The sequence below is a fragment of the Corapipo altera genome, unplaced genomic scaffold (genome assembly GCF_003945725.1).
Source record: "Corapipo altera isolate COAL_440 unplaced genomic scaffold, ASM394572v1 110, whole genome shotgun sequence".
NCBI classification, from domain to species: Eukaryota; Metazoa; Chordata; class Aves; order Passeriformes; family Pipridae; genus Corapipo; species Corapipo altera.
Window position 1 is genome coordinate 1,028,951 of NW_020884960.1, and position 25,582 is coordinate 1,054,532.

The 25,582-nt window shown below is 52.3% G+C and overlaps 2 protein-coding genes across 4 annotated transcripts in view; both read right to left on the reverse strand.

Annotated features, from left to right (window-relative positions):
• The window catches only part of LOC113956934 (fer-1-like protein 4), a 37,184-nt gene extending 18,485 nt beyond the window's left edge, over positions 1-18,699 (reverse strand). The window contains exons 1-24 of the mRNA XM_027664000.1: positions 18,615-18,699; positions 18,479-18,534; positions 17,457-17,545; positions 15,829-15,928; positions 13,659-13,750; positions 13,031-13,072; positions 12,767-12,931; positions 12,434-12,494; positions 11,211-11,342; positions 11,030-11,092; positions 9,983-10,067; positions 9,544-9,703; positions 9,216-9,399; positions 8,245-8,431; positions 7,720-8,078; positions 6,671-6,779; positions 5,753-5,951; positions 5,066-5,186; positions 4,354-4,454; positions 3,709-3,796; positions 2,383-2,499; positions 1,119-1,271; positions 716-899; positions 7-131 (exon numbers count right to left, since the gene is read on the reverse strand). Coding sequence (XP_027519801.1) covers positions 7-131; positions 716-899; positions 1,119-1,271; positions 2,383-2,499; positions 3,709-3,796; positions 4,354-4,454; positions 5,066-5,186; positions 5,753-5,951; positions 6,671-6,779; positions 7,720-8,078; positions 8,245-8,431; positions 9,216-9,399; positions 9,544-9,703; positions 9,983-10,067; positions 11,030-11,092; positions 11,211-11,342; positions 12,434-12,494; positions 12,767-12,931; positions 13,031-13,072; positions 13,659-13,750; positions 15,829-15,928; positions 17,457-17,545; positions 18,479-18,534; positions 18,615-18,693 — 3,051 coding nt within the window. The 5' untranslated portion in view covers positions 18,694-18,699. The remainder of the gene's footprint in view (positions 1-6; positions 132-715; positions 900-1,118; positions 1,272-2,382; positions 2,500-3,708; positions 3,797-4,353; positions 4,455-5,065; positions 5,187-5,752; positions 5,952-6,670; positions 6,780-7,719; positions 8,079-8,244; positions 8,432-9,215; positions 9,400-9,543; positions 9,704-9,982; positions 10,068-11,029; positions 11,093-11,210; positions 11,343-12,433; positions 12,495-12,766; positions 12,932-13,030; positions 13,073-13,658; positions 13,751-15,828; positions 15,929-17,456; positions 17,546-18,478; positions 18,535-18,614) is intronic.
• A 3,318-nt stretch (positions 18,700-22,017) lies between these two features.
• Positions 22,018-25,582, reverse strand: part of CPNE1 (copine 1) — a 44,114-nt gene continuing 40,549 nt past the window's right edge. For all 3 annotated transcript variants that reach the window (XM_027664008.1, XM_027664007.1, XM_027664006.1), the window contains 2 exons: positions 23,905-24,141; positions 22,018-23,200 (listed from right to left, as the gene is read on the reverse strand). In XM_027664008.1, the coding sequence (XP_027519809.1) occupies positions 23,084-23,200; positions 23,905-24,141 (354 nt within the window). In that variant the 3' untranslated portion in view covers positions 22,018-23,083. The remainder of the gene's footprint in view (positions 23,201-23,904; positions 24,142-25,582) is intronic.

Consider the following 25,582-nt stretch of genomic DNA (forward strand, 5'->3'; position numbering starts at 1 on the left):
TCTCACCCTGGTGGTCTGGCAATGAGTTGAAAACACGACTCTCGCAAATGGATCTGAAAGGCCATTGTCATCTGCAGGAAGGATCCCTCGAGCCTGATACAGATGGGCTCGGAGCTGGAAATAGCTGAAATCTGGTAAGAAAAAAAGAAGAGAGGTCCCCAGTCCAGTCCTGTGTGAGGCCAAAAAAAATGCAAGAAGAAGGCCAGCCAAGTAGGAACAGGCACATTCTGTGAGGAATGGGTACCACTTCCAGGGGCACTCAGGCCAGTACGTCTCAATAGGTTCAACTAAGAAAGACAAGTTCAGTGGGCTCCTCAGACACCTCTGGAAAGGACATGACACGTGAAATGTGCAATATTCTGCTGTAGGGGAGCACCCTCAGGCCCCAGCAGAAGGGCAGACCTCATGCTCATTGGCAGTTTGGCAGCACATTCAGTGCCTAGGAAGCAGCCATCCTGCCTGCTGCTCTAGCTGTGGGTGTGCAGATACATCCTCATGAGAGCAAACAGGACATGCCTGTCCCATTACACTTGGGGATGACACTGAGATGAGAGATCAGGTCCTAATCCTCAAATGATCTCAGATGATCTCAGATGATACTGTGGCCTTGGGGAAGGGCAATGTGCCACCACAGACACTATAACCTGTGGACAACCTGTCACCTCCCTGCCCTCCTGCTCGTAGTCAAGCCATGGAGAACTGGCATTGCACTCACCATCCCTGTAGAGCTGGCTGGGAGGGCCATGTGCTGGCAGCTGGCCTATCTCCTCTCCGCTCTCAGAAAGGTACTTGAACTCCTCAGGCAGCTCTGCCAAACAGTTTTTCGCATATTTGGTTACCCCAAGCCACATGTAGACTTCCAGTTTGGCAAAAATCTCACCAGTGTGTAAGCCAGGGACCTGAAAGCACAGAAGTTTATCAAGTTTCACACCTCAGACCAAGATGATCACCATCAGCCAGGGACAAACCAAAGAGCACAGGAGACAGAGCACCGCAGAGGCAAGAGGCAGTGGTGGAGCAAGAGCTGTGTTTCTTTGTGAACTCCATGATTTCAGGTAAGGAGGGAGAGAAGCATGAAGCAAGCAAGCAAGAGCACGCTGTTTTGGTATAAACCCTACCTTCATAAAGACAGTCTGGATCTTTGCACAGTCCTTGCCTTTCTCCTCTTCAACTACTGAGTAGAGGATGTTTTGTGCAGGAATTCTGGCATATGCCACACGCCTGTTGTTGCTGAGCATCCAGATGAGTACATCAGGGAGAGTGCACTGGGGCTGGAGGAAGAAAAGGGAGGAATGTAACAGCATAGGAACAGCACGTGCCTCGTCCTCCCTCCACTGACATGGTGAAAGCTTCTTCTCCTGACAGGAGGGACTGCTGGCTGCATGGTGCTTTGGAGATCCAGAAGCAAATGAAGGGCCTAACGCTGGCCATGTGCTTCTGAAAGTCAGCCCTGCAGGTGCTGTGGTTTAACCCCAGCTGGCAACTCAGCCCCACACAGCCACTCACTCACTGTCCCTCAGTGGGATGGGAAAGAGGATTGGAAAAGAAGAAGTGAAAAAACTCATGGGTTGAGATAAAAACAGTTTAATAGGGAATGCAAAAGCTGCACATGCAAGCAAAGCAAACCAAAGAATTCGCTCCCCATTTCCCATGGGCAGGCAGGTGCTCAGCCATCCCCAGGACAGCCAGGCTCCACCACAGTAATGGTTACTTGGAAAGAAAAACACCATCACTCCAAATGTACATCACTCGAGCCTCACACAGCTAAAGGTGTGAAAATTGCTTGACTTCACTTGGTGAAAGACTTCTCCAAACTGCTACAGCGTCTTCCACCTAATGCCAGCACATATGGCATTCTGGTTGGCACTACACAACACATTGATTTTTATCAGCTACTTAAAATAGAGACAATGAAAGTGAATGTGGAGAGTCTCTGCTAGGGATGAGAGACCTTGTTCCAATGCAAGCTTGATTTCAGAGAAGATGTCCAGGGTCAGTCTCTGGTGGGGGTGCAGGCAGCACAGGCAAGGCTGTTTTCTCAAGCAGACTGTTTGCTGCAGGCATGGCCTCGGGCTGGTGGGGCAGAGAGGCCCAGGAGTCCTGGAGCTGGCCCAGCTCTGCCTCCAATGCACCACTGAGCTGCTTGGAGCCCTGCTCTGCCACCAACCCTGCAAAGCTGCCCCCGGCCTCATCCCTCATTAAAGCTGTTACAGGAAACATGGTAACTTCCAGCAGCTGGAAATTGGGATTTTACATAGTAAGGAAAGATAGCAGAGCAGAAGCCTCAGTTGAGGCTGGTGAGAGCCCTGGCAGCCAGCCCAGCACCCTCTCCCTGCTGTACCCTGTCCCACCAGAGAAGCCGTGTCCCAGGAGCAGCTGTACCTCCTTAGCCATGGAGCGCAGCTTTGCCAGGACCCTCCTTGTCTCCTTAACCTTGTCCTTGACGTTGTCCCGACTCAGCCGCCGCCTCACACGGAGCCCCTGCTTTGCACTCAGGATCTGAACAGAAAGCACAGCAGTCACCAACTGCCCCCCTGCCACCCCCACCTGTGTGCTGATCACACCCAGCCTGCCCTGGCCCCAGCATGGCTCACTGCCTCCCTGCTGAGAGCAAACCCCCATGAACCTGTCACCAGCCATTTAGGGAAGGGTGCCAAGAACTGGGGACTCCAGTAACTCATCAAACTTTGCCAATACCAGCCAGTAACAGAAGTCCATGGGCTTTAAAATCATTTGGGGCAGAAAGATGTCTAAGGAGTAAACATTTCAGAAGTTGGCTCCAGATAGTGCCGGCGGGAGACTTTGCCCAAGGGGCAGCTTGGGGCCACAGAAATGTGGGAATACAAAGATGTAGGAAATGGGAACAAAGGGCTGGGCTTTCTCCTCCATTAGTACACATCTGAGATAATGTACACATCTGAGGAAAGATTTTAGTATGAACCAAAACTAATAATGAAATCCAGAAGGAATTCAGGGTGCAGATCCCATGTGGACTGACAAGGCCAGGAAACTCATCTCTTGGGCTGGTTCTCTCTTTTCCAGAGTGTCTCAGGCTTAGCAAAGCTCAGGTGAACATGTGTAGGGAGGCAGAGGGAAGGTAGCTGGGATCCAGACATGCCTAAATTTTATTTCTTGCTCCTGTCATTGCATTTTGGAAATGTAGTCTGATGGGGACAGCCGTGCTCTGCTCTGTTGTGCTGCAGGGTATGTAACTGCACTCTCATTCAGCCAGCTGGCCTCGTCTGCAGGATGTAAGTGCCCAGGTGTTGCCCCTTCTGAGGGAAGGCAGATGGATGGCTCATGTAGACCTGCTAGACAGGTACCCAGCCAATGGGCATTGGTCTCAGTGAGTCCCCCCAGAGCTGCCTGTGGGAATATCATGCACCTAAAGGCCTCCAGCAACCTACTGGGCAGCAACATGGATGTGCTCAGCCATGTATGCCCCACAGGAGACAAAGGAAGGCATCAGGGCACAGCATCTGCATAAAACTGGGGGCAGCCATGGCCATTCCCTGCCTCTGTTCCCTGTGCCAGAAGTTGTGTTGCTCTGAGCCGAGGTTGGGAGATGCTGGAATAAAAGCCTATGACTGATAACATGAGTCTTAGCCCCAGGTTTCCTTCTTAGCATCAACTCCTGCTGGTCCTGCAGAAGCATCCCCCAGAGCAGGGATTGCTCCCACACACCCCCCCACCAACCCCACAGCTTACGATGTTGCGCATCAGGTATTTCATCCGACATCTGTCCAGGTTGTTTGGATGTGCCATTGTTTTTCTCTCTGCACCGAGTGAATATTGCCTGCAATGAGAAAAGGAGCACAGGTTCTGCATCCCCTGCACCCAGCAGGCTGAGCACAGATCACAACAGGGACACAAGCTCCACATCCTGGTACCAATCCCGGTGCATCAAAAGCCCCCTTTTCTGCAATGCCCTCTCTTCTGCAAGCTCACTGATTCACAAGGCACCCTGGGGATTCTCAGCACCTGGGGTCCCTCTCTCCTGTTGCACTGTGGACTGAAGAGCATATCAGCCCTGATGGGGCAGTCACAGGGATTGAAACACTGGTCCTTCAACTGCACGATCAAAAAGATTGAAGGAAATGTCCTACATATTTGGGAAACACACAGGAGTCCAGGAACATCCAGGCTGCTGTTTATGACCCCTGTGATTCCCAGGACAGGACTGGGGACTCCTCTCCAAGCTTGAAGAGCTACAGGGTCCTTTTCCCAAGTTGTCCTCATTTCCTTCTGTTCATCCACCTCAAAAGGATGAGAGAGAAGGCTGCACACAGCCCAGGCAGATATGACCTCCTAACCTGAAAACAAGAAACCTCAGGAAATCAGGGACATGCCAACCTGCATCCAGCTACAAATTCCTCTAGCACCTCTCTGAGCCGCTCTTCTGCTTTAGCCTTTGGCCTTCTCAGGAGCTTCTCCACGTCATCCAGCCCCTGCTCCTGTGGGGAAATCACAGTGTTCAGGGAGCTTGCACTTTGCTGAGGGGTCAGAGTGAAACCTTGCAAGGATGCATTTGCCACAAACGGCTTGTGCCTTTTGCAGAGCTGGGATTCACGAGTGCTGCAGGGCAGCACTGTGCTGCCAGGGACTCTCCAGAACCTGGGGATGACCTTAACACTGGTTGTTAAAACACCTTGTGTCTCAGTCCTTGAGCAGCCACAGACACACAATCTCTAGGCAACCTCTGCTTTCACATTTCTAAGCCCAAAAGGGAAAGGAGAGGTCCTGGATAAAGGTCCTGCATTCCCCTGATGACAGCCTGGGGCTGAGAGTCTGCTTGCAGAAGCATCTCCCCAGTGCTCACACACCTCAGGACTGGCAGCAGAGTAACTTTTTGTCACAGACATCACATCACATTGCTCACCCCTCCAGGAGCCACCACCAGGCAGTTGCACAGCATGAGCCCAAGTGCCCATGTGCCCCACCCCACCAAAGGGCGGGTGGGACCGAGCCCTGTGAGAGACATGGACAGCAAGCATCTCACAGAGATGCAACGAGGAAAACACACCAGGAAGGAGTGTGCCACAGACAAACACCCTGACCACGCTACCAGGCGCTCTGCCAGCTTGACAATCCAGTTGGAAATGCAGAGCCTCCAGGCGTGATCCTCCCAGTAGCTCCACACATACACGCAGGGTTTCTCATGAACCATGGGCAGGCAGCTGTATGACCTAAGGGCAGCAAGCAGAGAGGGTAAGAGCTCCTGCCTGCAGAAAGCACATGCCACGTCCCAACACCAAGGCTGCCAGAGCTCAAGGAGTGTTTGGATGATCCTCTGGGGCACAGGGTGTGACTCTTGGGGATGGGCCTGTGCAGGGCCAGGAGTTGGACTCGATGACCCTTGTGGGTCCCTTCCAACTCAGCACATTCTGTGATTCTGTATGTGTCTTGCCTGCCTAACATAGGGTATGTCAGAATACTCCTCTCCTTCCCCCTCCCTGGAAACAAGCCCCTAGGGTGCTGCTTGTTAAGCAGAAAAGGGACAGATGTTATTTAGAGGTCTCAGTTTCCCTGGGACCCTGTCCTTGACCACCTGCACACACCAAGCAGACACTGTGGGGCTCATAGGGCTAATGGGAAATGCCAGCCAGCTAGGACATGGCAAGCTGCAGGGCTGCAAAGAGGAGAAACCCATGACACATTGCTGAGCAGGCCTCTAAAAACACCTGGGGCAACCAATCTGGGAAGGAGGCACAAACTCCAGGGAAGGTGGGAAAGACGGACAAAGAAGACTTACCTGTCACACTCCATGGGCTCTGGTCTCTGGCTCTTTGTCACTGACTTGTTCCGTGCTGCTGAAGCTGGGCTTGGGACTTCAGCATCCAGCTCACCATCTGAACCAGCATCCAGCAAAGGCTTCTTTTCTTCCTTCACTTCCCCCTTTTCCGCTTTTTGCCATCCTTTGGTCACAACCTCTTCAGATTTGCCATAGTTTCCTTGAAGTGAAGCATTAAATGGTAAACAGCTAAGTGAGATTGCTCTTAGGCAAGTTTTCTAGCTGGCCAAACCAGAGTGCAATCCTCCTGCCAAGAGAAGCACATAGGCATGTACTGCTTTGGGAACTAGCAGTTCACTGTGTCACACCATTGGCACATCACATGGACAACCAGGAGGTCTGAGAGGGAGCTGGGCAGTTGCAAGGAGGTCTCTGTGTATGCCTTCAAGTTCCGCCAACTCCACCAAGTGCCTGCTGACTGCCACCTACATCACTCCGCTGGGGCCAGCAGCAGCCCCTCCAAAGAGGTCTCAGCATCAAGCATCTCCACCTGTCCAGCTTAGCAGGTGGGGGCTTTGACCCACTCTACAGCCACTGTTTCCCCATCACCTGCTGTCACAGCCCCTCAGTGCCACATGGCCAGTCCCAGCATCGCAGCTTCCCCTCCTTTGTTTCCCTTTCTTGCTCCCAAACCCTTCTGCTTCTTTGCACCCGCAGTTCCCGGAGAGTTTCAACCACTTTTCCCAAACAAGAAATTCATACAAATACTGCAAATCTCCAATCCCATAGGAGGACATCCAGACTTTTCAGGTAAGTAAAGCACTGTGCACACTCCCTGGACTCACTCCCCATCCTTCCCATGTTCTCAAGGGGCTGGTGGTGCTGCCTTGGGCTGTTGCACACATAGTTTCTGGGCATGGGGCCCTGGGGAATACCCACCTATAGAGATTTCAAAGCTGACAGGTTTAGAGCTGAGAGAGGAGTCCATCATAGTGGCTTCAAAGAAGGCAGCAAAAAGGAGGAATTCTTCCTTTTTCCCCAGCACATTCTGAGCAAAGAGACACAAATCAGCCCGAGAGCCTTGTGGGCCAAAACACTGCCTGAGCACCAGGCATGGCTGATGATGCCTTAAGCCCCTAATGTTTTTTTTTTTTATTTTTCTAATATTTGTAAGACTTGTAAGCTTCATAAGAAGTAGAAGTAGACTCTAAAAGCAGCAACCCTCCCTCCTTTGTCCCTTGTCCCTATCCGTTTCCCTCTAGCACCCTTGTGCATTCCTCAACCCTCTTACCCCATTCTATGCTCCCTATATCACTCATAGCCCCGAATACAGTAGAAATGTTTAGTCTTTTGTCAAGGCAAGGCCTAGACTGTTGGCAGAACAGCATATCGGGGCCTAAACCACAGAACACGGTCAAAAACTGGGTTACTATGTACCCTTTGTGCTCTGATGATTGTGAAGATGGGATGAAGAGAGGGTCCCCAAAAACTCCACACCCATTTCTCAAGGGGTGGACCCCGGGGCCGTCCAGAGTAAAGGCCACAGGGTGGACACATCTGGGATTGGATGGATGGTATTATAAAATGTAACATCTCAGGCACGGCCGCGCACGTCTTGTAACATCTTTAGCCTTGGCAAAATAAACCCTTTCTTATCTCACCCCTAATTAACTGCTCCAGGAGATTTTTTCAGCACCATAAATCCCACGGCAACACTGATGCCTGCCAGCCCTCCCACAAGACCTCAGGGGTTGCTGCCGAGGTCACTGCCTGGCTGCCAGAGGCAGGACAAGATTTCTTGGCAATCCTGGGGGGTGGTGCAGAGCCATGGCTTTGGCTGGTGCCTGTGTGAAGCCACTGAGCAGGTTTGCAGGCTAAGCAATGGCTGTTGTACCAACACAGCTGCATCTTGCCTTGCCTCTCTCCCATGACGAAAGTGCATGCTGCAGATGGGCATGGGTCAGCCATGCCAGCACAGCAGGACTCACCTCAGGCAGTGGATGAAGCTCTTCCACCTCCACAGTGACCTCCCCAGGCTGCTCGGCCTCCTGAGAGCTCCCAGCCTCCCCCTCTCCCTGCAGCTGGCTTGGTTCTTGGGCTTTCTCTTTGGATTTTTTACTTTTCTTCTTCAGTTTGCTGAGGGTACCTCTCGTCCTGTCCCTAAGCTTCCTCTCTGCCACGCTGGGGCTGCTGAAGATCTCCACTGCGATGGCCATGAGGACGCGCCCGCGGTAGAAGATGCCCTCGCCCCTGCCCTCGTTGAGGTCCCTGTGGATGTCCCGCAGGGCCGAGTTCTGAGGGGAGCCGTACAGGTTCACCCAGGCTGGGCCAAACGTGGGGTTAAAGCCTGCAGCAACAGGGACAGGGTCTCGTGAGGGCAGGGTGCTGCTGCAGAGAGACCTCCCCCCAGGAGGCAGCCCAGCACCCCGGGGTGTCAGTGTGCTTCCTGCTCCCACCTCCCACACACCCCCATGGCCGAGTAGAAGGTGCCCCAGGGCCATGCCAGGCCTCACCATTCCTGTCAGGGTCCGAGATCTCCTGCAAGTCAATGTAGTGTGTAGCAATGGCCACATCACCCACATTGGCATCATCCAGCACCTGGACTTTTATCTTCCTGGACAGAGGTGGGAACATCTCGATGAAGCTGATCTGCTCGTTCCACTCAGGCTCGGTGGTGCTGGTCTCCACTGACGTTTCCCCCTGGGAAGGAGAAGGTGTGAAAGCCACGCAGCCCCAGCCAGTGGCCAGAGCAAGGGGTGCCTCAGAGCCTCCCTGGGATTGCCACGTGCTCCTGTAACACCTGCAGGTCATGCTGGGCAGGCTCTGGAGGTGGCAGTGACCCTGCTGCTGGCCCCCATCCTGCAAATCCTCTCTGTGCTTCATCAAGGGGAGCTGTCCTAAGGCCCTGGCCATTCCCTGCACAGCCAAGGGAAAACACTGAAAGCAAACAGGTAGCACCAGCAGACCCAGAGGTGTTTCAGAGTTCCCTGGGAGCACCCCCATGCCCACCAGGCTGCCCAGGGACTGATTCTCATATTAATGGATACCACAGGACCAGAAACCCTTGCAAGAAAAGGGCCATTAGCTCACTAAACTATCCCAAGGATGTCAAGCTGAGTCCAGCTTGACACAGAGGAAGGACTTCTACTCCAGGATTTATTTGACCCTCCCCGTGTTTAAGGATATGAATCCCTGCCTGCACAGCCAGCAGCTCAGCCAATGGCTGTGCCCAAGGCTGGGGCTGTCCCACAGGCAGCTCTGCAGAGACAAAAGTCCCAGAGAAGCCTTCTCATCCAGACATCGCACGGCCACGGCCACACAACTCAGGCCACTGCTAAAGACAGCAAGACCTTGGCTTTCCCAGCCTCTTTCCAGTGGCACTGCTGAGCCCCATGGAGGCTCCTGGCATCATGAGCCCAGTGCATGCTGCCACACAGCCCAAGGAAGGTCAGCCTATCCCACACAGACCCACTGGCAGACTCACCTGCTGCCCACAGAACGAGACCTGCACGTACGGGTCGATAAAGACTTTTCTCTCCCCTATGATCTTGGAGAAACTACCCATGATGCCTGCACTCATGCTGGGCAGGCCTTCAGCACGATACAGTTTGATGCAGACCCTGGCCCAGGGTCTCTCTGCAGGGACTCTCTTAGGCAACAGCAGGTTCCTGAAAAACAAATTCATATTCTGATATTCTGTCTCTCCCCTGGAGTCCACGGAACACAATGCTGGGAAGTGCCCCGACTGGCAGAAGTTTGGATCCTGCCACAGGTCTTTTTCACTGGGTCATACAAGACCCCACTGTACCTACCTTTCAATGTCCTCGTCCCGGCTGCTGGAAGAGGTGGGAAGGAAGCCCACAACATCCCCACGTGCAGAGACGGAGATGCTGCACTTCACAAAGCCCTTCACACCTGCCCGGGTGTCCGTGGGGTCACTGACAACTGCCCACTTCTGAAAAAACCTGTGATCTGAGAGGGAAGAGGAGGAGTTCCCTAGGGAGAGGTCAGGTTACCATTTCACATCCCAGCTCCATCTGCACAAAGACTGCCCTGATCCTGCCTCTGAAGGTGCAGGAGTTGTCACCTGCCTTCAGACAGCCGGGAGGAGAAGCAAGTGCTGGTCCTCATATGAACTAAGTGCTTTAAAGCCAGAGCCCTGACCAGACCCAGCAGAGCATGAAGGAAACAGCAGTTTCAGACAGACCAGAGGTAGGGTCAGAGGCAGGTATGTGGTGCAGTCCCTCATACCTGGCTGGTTGTACACTGTCTCAACATCCATCTTGAATGTTCCTATGCATGTCCCCAGGAAGGGTATCGTCTTTGAGTGAAAAACCTGCAGAGAGCACAAGTCCCCTGAGCACTGTGAGGTATGGGCAGCCAGGTGACAGCTCTGAGAAAGACAGGGCTGTTAAGAGGGGCTCACCAAAGGAGAGTTGAGAAGTTGCAAGCCCCTCATTTACACTGACCCATCTGAGTAAGCCCTGGGACAAACCTATTCCTGCCCAGCCATTCCCACAAAGCCCATCAGCCCATAACTCTCAGTCAAACCTGGGCCAAGCCAAAGGCATGTGCAACCAATTCATTTTCTGCCAGTCCTAGGTAAGCCAAACCCACACAACAGACCTGGGGCAAACCTGATTTTCACAAGAGAGTCCTGTGTCATACCCTGTTGGCTCAGGGCAGAGCCATGACCCTACTGGGCTAGTTCCTCTTCTAAAACCCAAGCCTTGCTCAGTGCTTGCTGAACTCACACCAGCAGAAGAGATGTGCAGCCTTTCACAGGGAAGTGCTGGAGATTGCTTGGCAAAGGAGACGCTGGCTGGGTTTAGGTATCTTCAGAACATCCCTATGTCTTGAGGAAACCCTTGTGCTTTGGGCCAGGGGATTTCTGAAAACCTCTCTGCCTGTCTGGGCTTTTCTACAGCACAAATCACTGCTGAGCTCCTCTCATACCAGTCACTTGCCTTCAGAACCTGCAGGATGAGGCTCCCGGTAAGGGGCAGTAGGTAATTGCCCCCAAAACAGCAGAGCAACAATGCAGCTAGCAAGAAACTTCCCCATAGGCCCCACTTCAGTCACAGGGTGCAGAGAGCCTGACCTGGAGGAGGTGGGAAGGCAGCAGTGCCCAGAGCTGGCTCAGAGCAGGGCTGGGGCTCTGCCCCACTGCAGCCACAGGATGCTGGAACTCCTGGCTGGCATTGGTACCTTTGCTTTGCCCATCACTCCTCATGTCTACACACAGAAGTGTTGGGCTGTCCCACTCACCATGGGGGACGAAGAGGAGAAAATACTCACCGAAATCTCTATGAGTCTGTGGAATAAAATGTCCCTTGGCTCATGGAATTCAAACAAAAAGTACTGAAAGAGAAGAGCAGGACAGCTGAGCCCCAGAGTCCCAGGCATCCCTTGCAAGGATGGTGCCAGGCACTTGGGACATGGGTGGGGCAAGGACAGAGCCCCTGTCCATGTCACACACCTCATTGTAGAAGGGGCAGTTTGTTGACTTCTGCGTCGCCGTGTACCTCTTCTCCTCTCCAACCTTGACTACAACAAAGGGGTTAATGTTCACCCCCACCAGCTTCTGTGCTTCAATTATATTAATTCCAACCTGAGAAGATGTGGGAGAAAACCTTTGGATCAGCACTGTCCTTCTTTCCATCTCCATCCTGAGACAGTTTCAACAATACCAGAGCACTCTTGGTGCAGGGGTGGATGCCTGGGGCAGGCAAGAGCATGGCTGCTGAAATTATTACAGCCAGGGCAGACCAAAATGGTATTTGAGATATTTGTTTCTTTCAGACAAGCAAGGAAATAAAGTGCTAGATCCCCAATACCTTTGACAAGAGTGGCCTTCCTAGCATCACTGTACCCTCAGTTCCCAATCCCAGGGGGTTGCAAACCCACTGCTCCCACATGGTGGGGTTCACAGAGCATCTTGGAGAAGATGCTCTTCTGTATCTTCTCTCAATACTTCTCTTTGAATCCTACTGAGATGGACACCATTGGAAAGACTGGAATGTGGCTGTCTCATTTACTGCAACTGGTTATGAGTCTAAGACAGGGGAGAAATGTTCTCACATTTGCTCTCAGTACAGCTAACTAGGCCATTGTTATGGTGCAGAATTACAGCTTCAAGAAAAGGATGGTAGGAAATTCAACACCCACAATGGCTTCCTTCTTGGACCAAATGTGAGCCCATGTTTACTTAGAACCAGGGAAGGAGTTAAATCCACAGCCAGGCTAGGAGACCTGCCCTGAAATCAAATTAACCTGATGTCAGATCATCGACCAGCCCCCCAGCATGTCCAAGCAACCCCAGCCATGTCTCACAGATGTCCCTGAGGGCCCAGACAAGGCCCTGGGGAAGCTGGCAGGCACCAGCCCTGCCTGGGTGCTTTCTGAAGCTCTGTTTTGTAGTGGCACATGTGGATGATTCCCTTCTCCTGCATATCCATGGATATCCACAGATATACACACATATACATATATATCCATATCTAACTACATGGCCCAGAAAGAAATTCTACTCATGGATGCAGTGCAATCAGGGAATCTTACACCTTGCCCAGGGAAGTCACACAAAGCAAGAAGATCTTGTTAGAAGCCTCTCTGAAGCATGTGGCACTCGGAGAAGCCCAGACCCACAGTGAGGGACCAGCTCTGGGGCCAGAGGTGGCTGTAGGGACAGTGCTGCAGTACCTGGAAGCTCTGTGGGGTTGGGATGGCAAAGAGGTCCCGTGCAGGGCAGAGTCTGGAGCGGCTGCACAGAAAAAAAAACAGGTGAGCAGGTCTCTGTCTACATGGACCTGAGTGCCCTTCCACCACAGGAAGCAACAGAAACCCTGGAAAATAATGGCCCCTTGTCCTGGGAATGAACAAACCCCCAACAGCCCTGTCTGGGGCCATTGGAGATGGAAGGTTTCTGACATTTTGCCTAAGCAGATGCCATAAGCTACAGGAATTCCCCAGGATCTGGCACTTTCCACCCCAGGACCCAAGCTGGGGCAAGACAGAAGAGCATCCCATGGCTACCTCTTCACGGGGCTGAATATGATGCCTGAGACCTCAATCTCAGACTCATCATAGAGATCTTCTTCCTCTTCCTCTTCTTCATCAGTCTCCAGGCCTTTTGCCAGCTTCCTGCCCAGTGCAGCAGCTTTCCTGTCCAGCTCGCTCACTCTCGGCCCCTCGGCAGCCCTGCGAACCCCCGCGGGATCCACACTCAGCCCTGCCAGCGGGCTGTGCACTGCCCTGCACCCAGGAGGGGGAGCCCGGGCACTGGGCAGGGATACTCACTCCAGGTGCTCGAATCCAGGATTGCGGATAATTAACTCCGAGCTGTAAGAACAAGAGATGTCCTGCTGCAAAGCCCCGTGTGCTGCGGCTGTTCCCTGACGCGCTTCAGCCACAGTGCCCCAGCCAGGGTCCTGCCGGTTTCTCGGCGGGGACACCAGCATCCTCCTAAGGGACTTTTCTCCTAAGCTGTTCCACTGCCCCCCCGTGTGCCTGCTGCCTGCCTCTGGCACTCCAGCAGTGACACTCTGCAGGCCTCTGCCTGTCATCCTGTTCACCCAGACCCCCTCACCTCCTCTGGCTTTGGGCACCCACCGTGTGCAGGGTGCATGGCATTGCTGCAGTCCAACACCACGCTCCCTGCAACTTTACAACTATGAAGTCTTGCTTCTGTCAGCCAGGAAGGCTGCAGAAATGCTCTCAAGTCCAAAAGGACTCCCAGGAAGTCCCAGGACTACCAAAGTACTTTTTGTCCAAGAGCCCTGCTCCCTTATTGCTGCTGTAGAGTGAAGACGCATCAGCCTGGGAGAGGTGGAGAGTAAATGAGGCTGGATTGCATCCCAAAGGCTGCCACTAGCAAAGGCAGCTGTACAAACTGCCTGGAAATTTGCTCTTCCCAGGACTTCCATACCTGTCTTTCATCTGATAGACAAAGTCCTCTTCAACCCAGGTCCCTGCTGAGCCATTTGGAGGCTGGTAGCGCAAATCCAACTCAATGTAGATCTACAAGCAGAAAATGAAATGGCCTGAGAGCTTGGCAGCCACAAAACAATGGCAGAAATGTCATGGAAAAGGAGAAGGGGGCATGGAACAAAAATAAGAAGTGAAGAGCTGGTGGAAAGAAGTGGAAGAAAGGGCTCATGACCCCACAAGAAGCCAATTCATACCAGACTCCCCTCGTCTGCCTCCATCAACAAGTTAGACATAACCAAACTCCCTCCTCTACAGACTCCCAAACTCCAAGATTCACTGAATAAAAGCTGGCTCAAGTTTCAAAATCTAAAATACACCACAAAGAGGCCCCTGAGAGCTGCCTCAAGGCATTTTCAACAAGAGAAGTGGGGAAAGCCCTGCAGGTTGCCATGCAGAGCAGTCTCTCTGTGGGAGGCACGAGACAGCTGGCAGAGCATCCCCAGGCACGACAGCTTGGATTAAAATGCTGCAGAAGCCATCAGCACATCCAGAGTCTGCATCACAGGAGACATCAGTTTAGTGCTAGTGAGGGCAGGACAGCCAGAGGAGCACGGAGCACGCTGGGAACTGGCACCAACAGCACAGGGCTGCAAACCCTGGGTGTGCAGGGGCCAGCCTGACCTCAAACCAACACAAACACTCAAGGATTTCCCAGCAGAGGCCAAAATCACAAGCATGGAGGAAGTCACTCCTTAGTAGGCTGAAGGGACATACAGATGGGGTTCAGAGCTCAGTCCATGGAAAACACACATCTCTGGGAGGAGAAATGCAGCCCAAGAAAGCTGTAGTGTAGTGACAGGGAAAGGCAGCAGCAAAGGCTGGATAGTGAAGAAGCCTGAGACAAAGCTTCCCACTTCCCTAAAGAAGAAGTGGTTGAAACAGCCTCTCCCTTGGGGGCATGTCTCTTCCCAGCTGAGCTGAGGAGGAGGGTCTCAGTCTCATCTTGGATGGGTGCCCACTCTTGCCTGCCCTATTTCTGTCCCCTGCAGCTCTTGTGTAGCCAGGACTGCACAATCCAAAACTAACCCAGTGTGGTTGGGTTTTGGTTGGAGAAGCTCATCAGCATGAGGGAAGAGGCAGCCAGGGGCAAAGGGCTGGGCTGAAGGGCAGCTCTGACCTTACAGTGGAGTCCCCTCAAAGCATCACCAGCACAAGGGGCGAGTCTAGTCCCTGTCTCTTTGCTGGCATGAACGTTTATCCAGTGAGCTGCATGGGCCAAAAATCATCCTGCAAACGCCCAGCTTCCACCTGGACCTGCTCCATGATCCAGGCAGCTCAGCAACACAAGAAAGCTGTGCCTGTGCAACTCAGGCTCATGGTCTGGTGGCCACAGAGCTGCATCCCAGGTGCCACCGCGGGGTTGAATCAGGTTGCACATGGGAAGGGCAAACAGGGACACAGGACTGACGCCTCTGCCTCTGCTCTTCCCACCCTGCCCACCACCCTGGCACACAGCTCTGGCTCTCCAGCACCCACTGAACTGTGCCTCCACACCCTGCTGGCAGGAAACAGCTCATTGTAGGGCAGTGTTCATTTTCTACAAGCACAAAGGGCCCAGTGAGCCCTGGTGCCAGGGTGGGAGGAGAGTGGGATCTGCAGAGCAGAGGGGCAGTCAGGTATCAGAGCCTCTCACACTGCCCCAGATACTCATTAAGCCACCCAGGTAGTGCTAGTGTTTAACTCAAAAGCTCCCTGGGGGTCCCAAGGCACCCTGCCACCTTCCACCTCACCCCATTGGCCCCCTCTGCTCTGTGCCCTGCAGCTGCCCTAACCATGCACTGCAAGGTGCAGGGAGCACGTGAAATGCCACCTCCTACACCCACCCCAGATCTGGGGAGGTTTTACTAAGCATCCCCCTGCTCATTCAGGCCCTTGGTAGGTCTCCAGGGCCCCCAGCCCACCCACGCATTTCTAGGTGCTCCTAGAAACCACTTGGTGGGTGTGAAGTGACTGCAAGTGCAGACAGGGCACAAATGCCAAAGCACTTCCCAGCTCAAACTGCACCTTGGACTCTCCCTTGGCCCCAAATCCACCTGGGAAGCACAACATGAGGTTTCCCACAAAGCTTTACTGATTGCTGATAGCCAGGCTGCCCATGGAGGACTCACACCAGTGATTCTGTGGTTCCTGTCCACGAGGGACTCCCGCAGGATCAGCCTCCCGGCCGTCACGAGGTGCTGAAGGCTGAGCACGAGGGTACCGAGCAGTCTGGAACACAAACAGGGGCTGCAGCACCACTGGGCATGGCATCAGTGCCTACATCCTGGGGAGCACCGGGATCTCCGCCCTCCCGCTCCCAGCCCCTCCCAGCTGCCCTGCAGCGCTTCCCACAGGGAGCCTGGCAGCCAAATACCTGAACCGACCCTGCAGCAGGTCCTGCCTCCACCCCAGCCCTGCCCAGGCAGCTGCTTACAACCCAGCTGCCATTGATGGTTAAAGGCTTGTGCAGATCCAGACTCCTGGAGAATTCGAGGGAGCTCTTCTCTTCAGCAGAGCTGGGCTTCACGGGAGCCAGCCTGTGTTTGGGCACCCGGAGGAGCTGGGGTGACTCTTCCCAGAAAAACGGGGAAACAGAGGCTTTACACAAGGAAATACAGAAATAGGACATACAGCTATGGCCACAAGCTGCAAGTTGGGCCAAAATTCACCTATTCCAGGGCTTCTCAGTGCACAGACCAACTGCTTTTGAACTGTACTATTACACCCAGCAGCAGAGGTGTGTGTGGATACACTGTCGGTGTCAGCACACTCGTTTCCCAACGGACTCCTTTGCTCCATGCTGTCAGGTCCTACTGATTTGTTACAATTTATGTTATCTATTTGTCCTGTAGAAATTTCTATTGACATTTCAGTCAGAGACAATTCCTCTGATCCAGTTCCTATAAGGAAAGCATCCAGGAAACAGTGACACAATGTTCTGCCACACTTTCTGCTCTGGCTTTATCTGTATCTCGCGTGTGCTGTGCTCATCTGTTTCCTCCACACCCTCTCTGGCAGAGGAGGTTTGTAAAAGGATTTATTTGAAAAGCTTTGTATTATTAGCTGCTTCTAGAAAGTTGTTCCTGTGCATTTTCCTTCAGTTCTTACATTTTGCTTATCAGAGCTGGCACCTTTCCCTGCATCCTCACGTTTCACACCTCCTGAAGGACATGCCTCTGCTGCCTTTCTTGCCCCACCACCACTACTCCATCGGCCATCTCTATTCCAGGGTTTCCCTGCAGTGTTTTACAACTGCTGTAATAGCCACTGAGTTCACAGTGTTGTATCTGTGCCACCTAGAATTTTAAATTCTGGCTGTCCTTTAAATTTGATTTGCTGTCTTTTTAAAGTTCAAACCATACCACCGCGGGTTCAGGGCTTTTCCCCATGGGCAGATATGTTGAATTTGGGTGCAGCACGGTCACAGCCACCATGTGGATGTTCAGGGTGAGAACAGGTCCCCAGTCTGCTGCTAGTTCTGCCCTCGTAGCTCTATTATTTTGTCTCAGCTAAGGGTTGGATCTGGATCCTTAGGTAGTTCTTGTTACTGCTGGCACAACTAAATCATTCCCTTTATTTAATGTAATATATACAGCCCCCTCAGAACCAGCTCCCTCCCTGCTCTATAACCTGCATCTTGCTCATCTTCCTTCTATCAAATTTTCAATGAACGTTTTCTATTCCCAGTAAACAATGTAATGCCCAGTATGTCTCCTCCCCCATCTCTAGTGGTCATCCCAAGAACCAAAGGACCCACCTGTTACTGAAAACCTTGCTGCAGTTGTAAACCTTAATGGACAGCATTTCGCCCATGATGAGCTTCCCATAGTGAGGCCAACGAAAGAGCTGCAAACAAATGGAGCAGGAAGGGATGACAACACATTCCTAGCCACGCTTTCCCACATCTGGTGGCTCCTTGGGTCCCCTGTGAGGTGACCAAGTCCATGGGCATGACAAAAAGCAGCTGTGGTGGGAAGTTACTTTCCTGCTGGCCAGGCAGACTAGAGAGCCCCTCCAGCAGCACAAGTCAGTTGCTAAAGAAGCCAGAGCAGCATCACCCTGGGGAGAGAAGGATGCTTGTGCCTACTGGGGTCCCTGAGCTGGCAAGCTGTGGAGTGAGACAGGACACAGGAAGGTACAGAGGCATCTGGGGAGAAGAGACCACCCAGGCCAGAGAGTCATCTGGCGCATGGCAAAGCTGTACCCTAAAGCTTCGACTCACTGCCCCCAAACCAGCTGCTACTCCTCTTGCCCCCCAGCCTTCTCCACCTTTCCTCAGGAAGCACACTGGCATTGGAATTGAGTCAGGGACAGGTGGGAACCACCCACTAGCACAGTACAGCCAGGCTGTCACAGCTCCAGGGAGGTGATGATGGGGATGGTACTGGAGAGGTGGACACGCTTCCCAGGCCACCCCATCCCTGCACCCCCCATTGCCCACTCCTGCCCCACGAGGCATCGGCCGCAGCGACAATCTGGGCTTCTGAGGGCAGGGGGGCTTTGTCTTTGGCTTCACTGTGCCCAGGCTGCCAGGCAGGTTTACCACTGCACTGTGTCAGCTCCCGCAGCTTGCACAGTGAGGGACCCACCTGCCTCCCTGAGCAGAGCAGGGAACGAGGCAGCAGAGAAATTCCCAGAAAACTGTCTTGTGGAAGGTATCCCTGCCCGTGGCATAGGGGTTGGTCCCTTCCAACCCAAACCAATCTGTGATTTTATGACCAAGATGCTGACCTGTCCCATCCCTGTCCCTCAAGTTGTACATGTGCCCGGTTCCCTCACCTCCTCGAAGACAGCCTCTGGGCCACACCGCACCTTCCTCGTCTTCTGGGTGAAGCCTTGAGAAGGAGAGGGGAGGCGTGAGGCGCTGGCAGGGGCAGACAGGCCCCAGCCCCCCGCCCTGCCCGCCGGAGCCCACCTCGGAAGCTGAGCTGGGCCTGCCGCTCGCCGCGGCCCGGGAGCCCGCAGAGCCTGCGGAGGCGGACGCTGAGCGCCATGGAGCCGGTGGCCGGCACTGCTGCCCCCCGCCCAGCCCCGCTCCGCCCGCCGTGACTCAGCCCGGCTCGCCCAGCCGGTTCGGCCGGACGCTCCACGCCCCAGCACCCCAGGGCAGGGGCACGGGAGGGGTGGGGGCAGCCCCGGCTGTGCCTCCCTCACCCCGGGGGCGCCGGGCTGAGCCCCCGGCCCGCGCCTCTCCCGGCCCGCGGAGCCCTGCGCTGTGGGGGCCGGGGAGCAGCGGGTGCTCTCCCTTCCCAGGCTGGGAACGGCAGAAGTGAATATCCCCATCGCACGGCCCCGCTCCAACTCGGGCTGATGCCTGGGGACTGAAGTCAGGGCTGGGAGACACCGGTCCAAGTGCTGCAGCGAGGGCAGAGCACGGCTCTGCTTTCAGCCACCCTGTACCTGCCCCGGCCCAAAATCACGGCTCGGGTGGTTAAAACCCTCCAAAGCAAACACAGGAAGGGTGGGAAAGGGCAGCTTGCTGGGCCGCTCACCACAGCCCTCAGATTGTGAGGGTTGGGTTCTCCTGACACAGGGAAACAGCCTGTGCTCAGCAGCCCCCGAGCAGGGACCCGACGGGCTGTGCAGCAGAGCGGGGACGCCACAGCGGGACGGGGACAGCGGCTGCAGCCCAGCTGCCAGCCCTCTGCAGGACACGGACAATCACCAAAACCCACAGACAGCGGGGCAGGAGCTTCAGCTGCTCCGCAGGGCACTGGCACCAGGAGAGGGAAGAGGGAGAGCTAGTGCTGTGCTTCCCCACTGCACCCCCTTGGGCCTGAGAGATAGATTAGCCTGAGAACTGATAGAGATGCCAGAGCCCTTACGGAGCACAGATTCGGGCCAGGAAAAAACAATCAAACAATCGTGAGCTGAGCAGAATTTGGAGAGCATTTCTTTCTCCCGAGGTTCTGGTTCTCTCTCAGCAGCCAGCAGCAAACACCTGCACACACATACACTGTGCAGGGTGCCTCGCAGCAGGCCAGGGTGGCTCATCCAGCTCCACAAACACAAAGGAGTGAATCATAGCTGTTCAATGCCAGCTGCTTCAAAGCAAGCCCTGCGGATATTCCCTTTATTCCCCTCTTGCTCAAGTACTTCCTGGAGCACCTGGGAAGTGGTGCTGGAGGCGGTGGAAGCACACCAGCCTGCCAGGGTGGGAGGATGCAGGTTCACAGCATAGCAGGCTGGCACTAAGCACCACTTCTGTGAACCCAAACAAGCAAGCCCACCAGTTTAGGAAAGCACAGAAAGCTCAGTGCACTGCCCCCCCATCCAGTCATGGCTGGAGGAGGGCAAGAAGTGCAATTCAAGTAGTTTAGTGAGACATCCAGACCACCAAAGTATGCTGCTACTGAGTGGATCCGGTACTTGCTCAAAGGTGATCAAAAGACAGAATTTCCCAGTGGAGTTTGTGTGACTTCCTCAAGTACCTGGAGTAGTCCCATTGCCTTTCTTTAGCAAAACAGTCTGGGGGAACCAAATGTTTTAGACCCCAGGGAAGGCCATTAGCCCAACCAGTTATCTGGGCAAAGAAGGGGGATGGAGCATCATCTCCCACAGAGGAGGGAGCTGTCAGGTAGTCTGGCATAATCTGGCACGACATGTCACCAATATTTATTGCCAGATGTCCAGGAAGCAAAAGGAACCCTCCCCAGTGAGCTCCTGCAACAGCTTTTGATTTATACACAGCCCTGAGGCTGAAATACCTTTAGGGATTACAAGTCCAAGGGTGTTTGTTCAATCTTGGGTCACAGTAAAGAGATTTCTGGGGTGTTCCCCATGCTCACCACAGAGATAAATCAAGACAGTGACTGGGGGGGAGAGAGCCTGCGCCGGCACTGAGTGAGAACACAACACGTTGGTAACCTGAGCTCCAACCTGACCTCTCCTCTAACTCCAGCACAGCCATGCCATCAGTCTGCATTCCAGCTACACCCAGGGCAGCACGTGGCAGGAGACAGACCTGCCAGCCTTCCAAAGTGCTGCACTTCCTCTAAAGCCTGGTGTCCTGAGGAGAGTCAAGAATGAGAGAAAACTGACAAAACTCTGCCATGCCAGGTCAGCAGCTTCCAAGCTTGACCCTCCCAAGTCTTTTCACCTGGGCCCACACCCATCAGCTCTTGTTGTCAAATGACAACTGCAGGATTTGTGCCCCTTCTCCTGCTCACATTTCAGCCATTTATTTGTGGATAAAGAGCATCTCCTCCAAATTCTGTTCTGCTCCCACAGGGGGAAGTAGTTCCTCAGACCTGCCTCTGCCACATCTTGGCCAATTCCTCCCCAGAACAGGAAAGGTCTCTCCTACCACCAATGAGTCCAACACCTGGAAACCCCTCAGCTAGCTGCAGACCAGTGACTACTCCTCAGAGTGCAGAGACACAGAGGATTCACTCTCTTCCTTTGAGTGGGAGCTGGTAGAGGTCTAAAAAGGAGAGGCAAAATGGATTTCAAAATATACACACACAAAAAAACAGCCTTAGGTTTCTTGTAGGCATCACACAGGGAAGGAGAGCTCTGTCTACAGGCTGCAAGCAGCTGAAAACATGAGTAAAGGATGTTCTCCATCACACTGCAGTTTCTCAGAGAAGACTTGGCAGTTTTCCTCTCTTCCACACTTGTAACACATTTCAGTTTAAACAGCCACTCAAGAAGAGAGGTTGCTTGGTTTCTTCAAGACTCTAAGTCTTGAAGTGCAAGACTTAGAATGCAAGAAGTGCAAGAAAATGTGGTGCTGCATGGTAGGTGACAGGGAACAGTCCAGCTTTCTCTAGAGGAAGCTGGCTGCTGCCTGTGTAACCTGGGAGAACATATCATGGTCAGAAATAGGTTTGAATAAAAAACTAGCACAGATTCATCTTGGCTCAGCAGTGGTCCGGGCCCCACAGCCCTTCAAGCACAAGCCATGTAGTGGTATTTTGGTGGCAGAGTCCATCCAGAATGACTAGCCTAGTTTAGGGTGAGACTTCAACCTCAGGTTCTGCCTTCACACAGGTTTGTAACTTAACCAGTTTCAGGGCCTGGATCACTGGTGCAGTGTGCCAACGTATTCTCACCATTTCAGGGTTCATCTGGTAGAACAGACAAGTTCTTTCATAATTTCACAAGAAAAAACCAGCTCATCTTACTGCAGGACAGGGCTGCAGGATTCAGCAGTCAGTGATTAACAGGGAACAAAATTAACAATGATGGACAACTGGCTCTGCTTTTTTTTGGATCACACTCAACCTAGGCTCACTCAGATGCTGAAACACAACCAGTCACATTGCTGGAAAGCAAAGAGAGAAGTCCAGGAAGGAAATAAGAGTCCAGACATGTTATGTAAGTCAAAGCAGATTATTGATTTATGTAACTGGAAGTGATGACCACTTGTAGTGCAATGACAAGCCCAGGTTTCTTTATCTCTATTTTGAAATGAACCATCAATTCCCGTCCCTCAAAGCAATTGTGCTTTGCTGTCACGTGCCTGTTCTCCAGTCCCCAGACCATGCAATGCACACTTCACACTCCTGAGGACAAGGAAGCACCTCTCTGGAGTTCCACAGATAGTTACTTCTTCATTTTGTAACTTGTGTGACATAAAGAAATGACTCAAAACATCTTCATTTTAGTGTTTCCAGTTGCTGAATTTTTAAAGTCATGCTAACGTGACTCACTAATCCCACCCTGCCCCATTAATTAACGATTAATCCTCACTGATCCCCCACAAATAAGCAAAGTGCAATGTTCTTAAGATGTAACAATGGCTCCAAGCAGGAGCTCATCAAAGAAGCAAATTTTGCTAATAGAAAAATGTGATTAAAAAAAGATAGCAAAACATGGTTACTGAAATTTAAAAATAAACCTCTACATATAAAAAAATATACTGGCACTTTAGGAAGGCACAACAGGAACTACCTCAGGCATCCAACCAACAGTCTTTGGTCACATCCAGGACAGAGGGGTCCCCATTTCCAAGGCAGCTTGACAGAAGAAAAACACCTATCAAGGAGCACATGGTAAGCGTTGTTGCAGCGAACACGGGTGTAACACTTCTCCCCTCCAGCTCAGCACTGCAGCAGTGCTGTGTGAGCAGCTCAGGGCACAGCCCCCTCCAAGAGCCAGCAGCAGAGCAATGACACATGGTGTGATGTGTCACAACGTGACACTGTTGCAAGGTGGAAAACCAACAAGGTCCATTTTTCTGTGACACAAATTTCCAGCAGTTGGGGGTTTCCCCGTATTTGCAGTTCTTCCCTCTAGGAACAGGAAAGATCAGACTCAGAGCACAAGCAGGTGAAAGAAGTGGTGTGAGTAGTGCAATCTCAAGGCCCCAAGCACCCACGGTGTGCCAGGGAGAGCGTGGGTGCAGGCAGCTCTTCACCAAGGGGTTCAGGTCAGCCTGAATTACATGGCCTTGATCTCCGGGAGCTTCAGGGGGGGCCACTCCTTCCATTTATAGTAGGAGACCAACTGCTTGGGCACTTCAGCCAGAACCACCTGGGAGAGCGCTTCCCGGGGAGCCTGGAGGGAGAATGGGGAGAATAAATCAGCAACACGGCAGAGAACAGATCTGTTGATTTGTCAGCCCAGTGGAAAACTCCCTAATGGAATTCCGAGCACAGTCCCCACCTGCCACACTCACTCCCTGTTTTAAGAGTTGCTTGGTACAGCTTTAGGGGCACTTCCACTCAGTATCACCGATCACTGCCGATGAAAACCACTCGCTCCCACCTCAACCCCAGACTCACACAGCCTTTATATGGCCCTGACCTGAGTGCCCAACTGCCCCAGCGACCAGCAATGTCTGTTATTTGGGTGTTCACTGGACTCACTCTCCAACCCAATTCACTGTGCAAACAGCAGTGCCAGCCCTGCAAGTCGGGAGGAGCTGAGGAATGACAGGACTGCTTTCAACAGCAGGGAAGACTGATCCCAACTTCAATCATTCGTGGCACTCAACATCAGAGACTGACAACATGATCTCAGTTCCTTGCCTAAACGTTTTCATCCTTTAACCCTGCCAAGAGATAACCCACAGAATCAATGATACCACAAGGGCTCTTTGAGAAAACACTGCAAGACCGAGAGGCGCTGAGCTGTGAACACAGGGGCAAACCCCTCAGCCCTCACTGAGCGTGCAGCCTGCTGCCTTGCCAACACCGTGGTCACTTCTAGGATGTATGAATTCTGGCTCCAGGACTCTTCTGCCTTTAAAAACAACTTACATTTCTGAACTGCCGGAAGGGCACAAACTGCACGATGTCCCGTGCAGCTGGCTCTCCTGTCACAGACTTCAGGACACCATTGTCTCCATCAAGGAACTCCATCGCTTTGAAATCGGCTTCGCCAACGCCCACAATAATGATGGACATGGGCAGCTTGGAGGCATCGACAATCGCCTGCCTGGTTTGGTCCAGGTCAGTGATCTCTCCGTCTGTGATGATCAGCAAGATATAATAGTGCTGAAAAACATAAGAAAGCCCCCAGTTAGGTATTTCAACACCAAAGCTCACATAACTGAAGGCAAATACAGCCATCTCTTTGCTAAGAAAGAAATCAGATGTTGCTGTGGATAAGACAAAAGAAACTTATGTTTATCCCCATTTTTTCCTGTGCCTAACTATTTTCTGTGTGCACTTCAGATTTCCTCTGTACTAGAAAAAAGGTAAAGGATTACGTTCAATTTATAAAGAACAGTTACATCAATTGGCAAAAAGTATTAGAGATGAAAAGTAGGACTAACCCACACATACAAAATTCACCGACGGGTGCTGTTTTACTGACTGACGTCTCAGAAAGGCTAAAGGTATTTAATATCCCTGCAGTGTAACTCAAAAAGCCTTTTTTTTGTTACTAATAATTTAAATTATAAGTATTCTAAGTATCAGAAATCTCAAAACACAGCAATGACAAATAACATGAGACAAAGACACTCTAGAGATAACTGAGGGGAAGAATACAGGAGCTTTTCTAGAAAGAAGGAAGTACCTCGCACTCATTAGCATGGCAAAGTGTTTAAAATTTCCATCCTTCTCCAGAAACTAAGGTTTAGTACCTGGTTCTGAAATGAGCAACTGGTGTTTTATAGCGGTTATCTACAGGCTTAAAATGAGGGGAACACAATGAAAATAAAACTAAATTTCCAATTCCAAAACACAGGTAACACAAGGGTTACTATTTTTGTACCCCACTGCTGACAGATTCTTTATTTAAATAGTTAGCTTTCAATCTGAAAGAAAAAGTAGAGATATTTAACACCTAAGGAAAATTGAGAAGATCCCCTCAAAGTGTTGTGAAGGCTAAAAAATACTCTCAGAAATGTAAGAAATGGATCTCCCTAGCCCAAGTGCCTCACAGTGTGGGAAATGTATTCGATATACACACAAACATAAGTAGCACCAAAAATACTGACACAGCCACACGATAAAACAAGTAGCAGAGTGTATGTCAAAATTCCTTCTCATTCATTGGTCTGTCAAAACTGGAATCAGTTAAAATGCATCAGGAAATCCAGCTCCTTCACCCTTAAAAAAAGGAACAAAGTTTAAAGAAACAAAGTTGAATTTTAAGGGTGGTCGTGGAAGCCCACGAGTGAGCCCTGCCACACAACCAGAGGGCAGGGCAGGCACTCTGCAGTCAGCACACTGGTGGAACAGCTCTCAGGCTCCTTGCACCACTGTGGGACAGTCAAGCTCTCTGATAGTTTCTTGGAGGAGGTCTTTGCGGACATTCTTGAGAGCAAAATTGTTTGGCACAAAACATCTAGAGCCCCTCTATATGATGTGCATTCCCCTACAGAGAATGCACACAGGGAGATTAGAGTGAGGCAACTGCTGCCAGAGTCCAGCTGGTGTGAGAGCCAACACAGCACCCCTGTACTGTGAGTACAGTGCCAGCAAACTG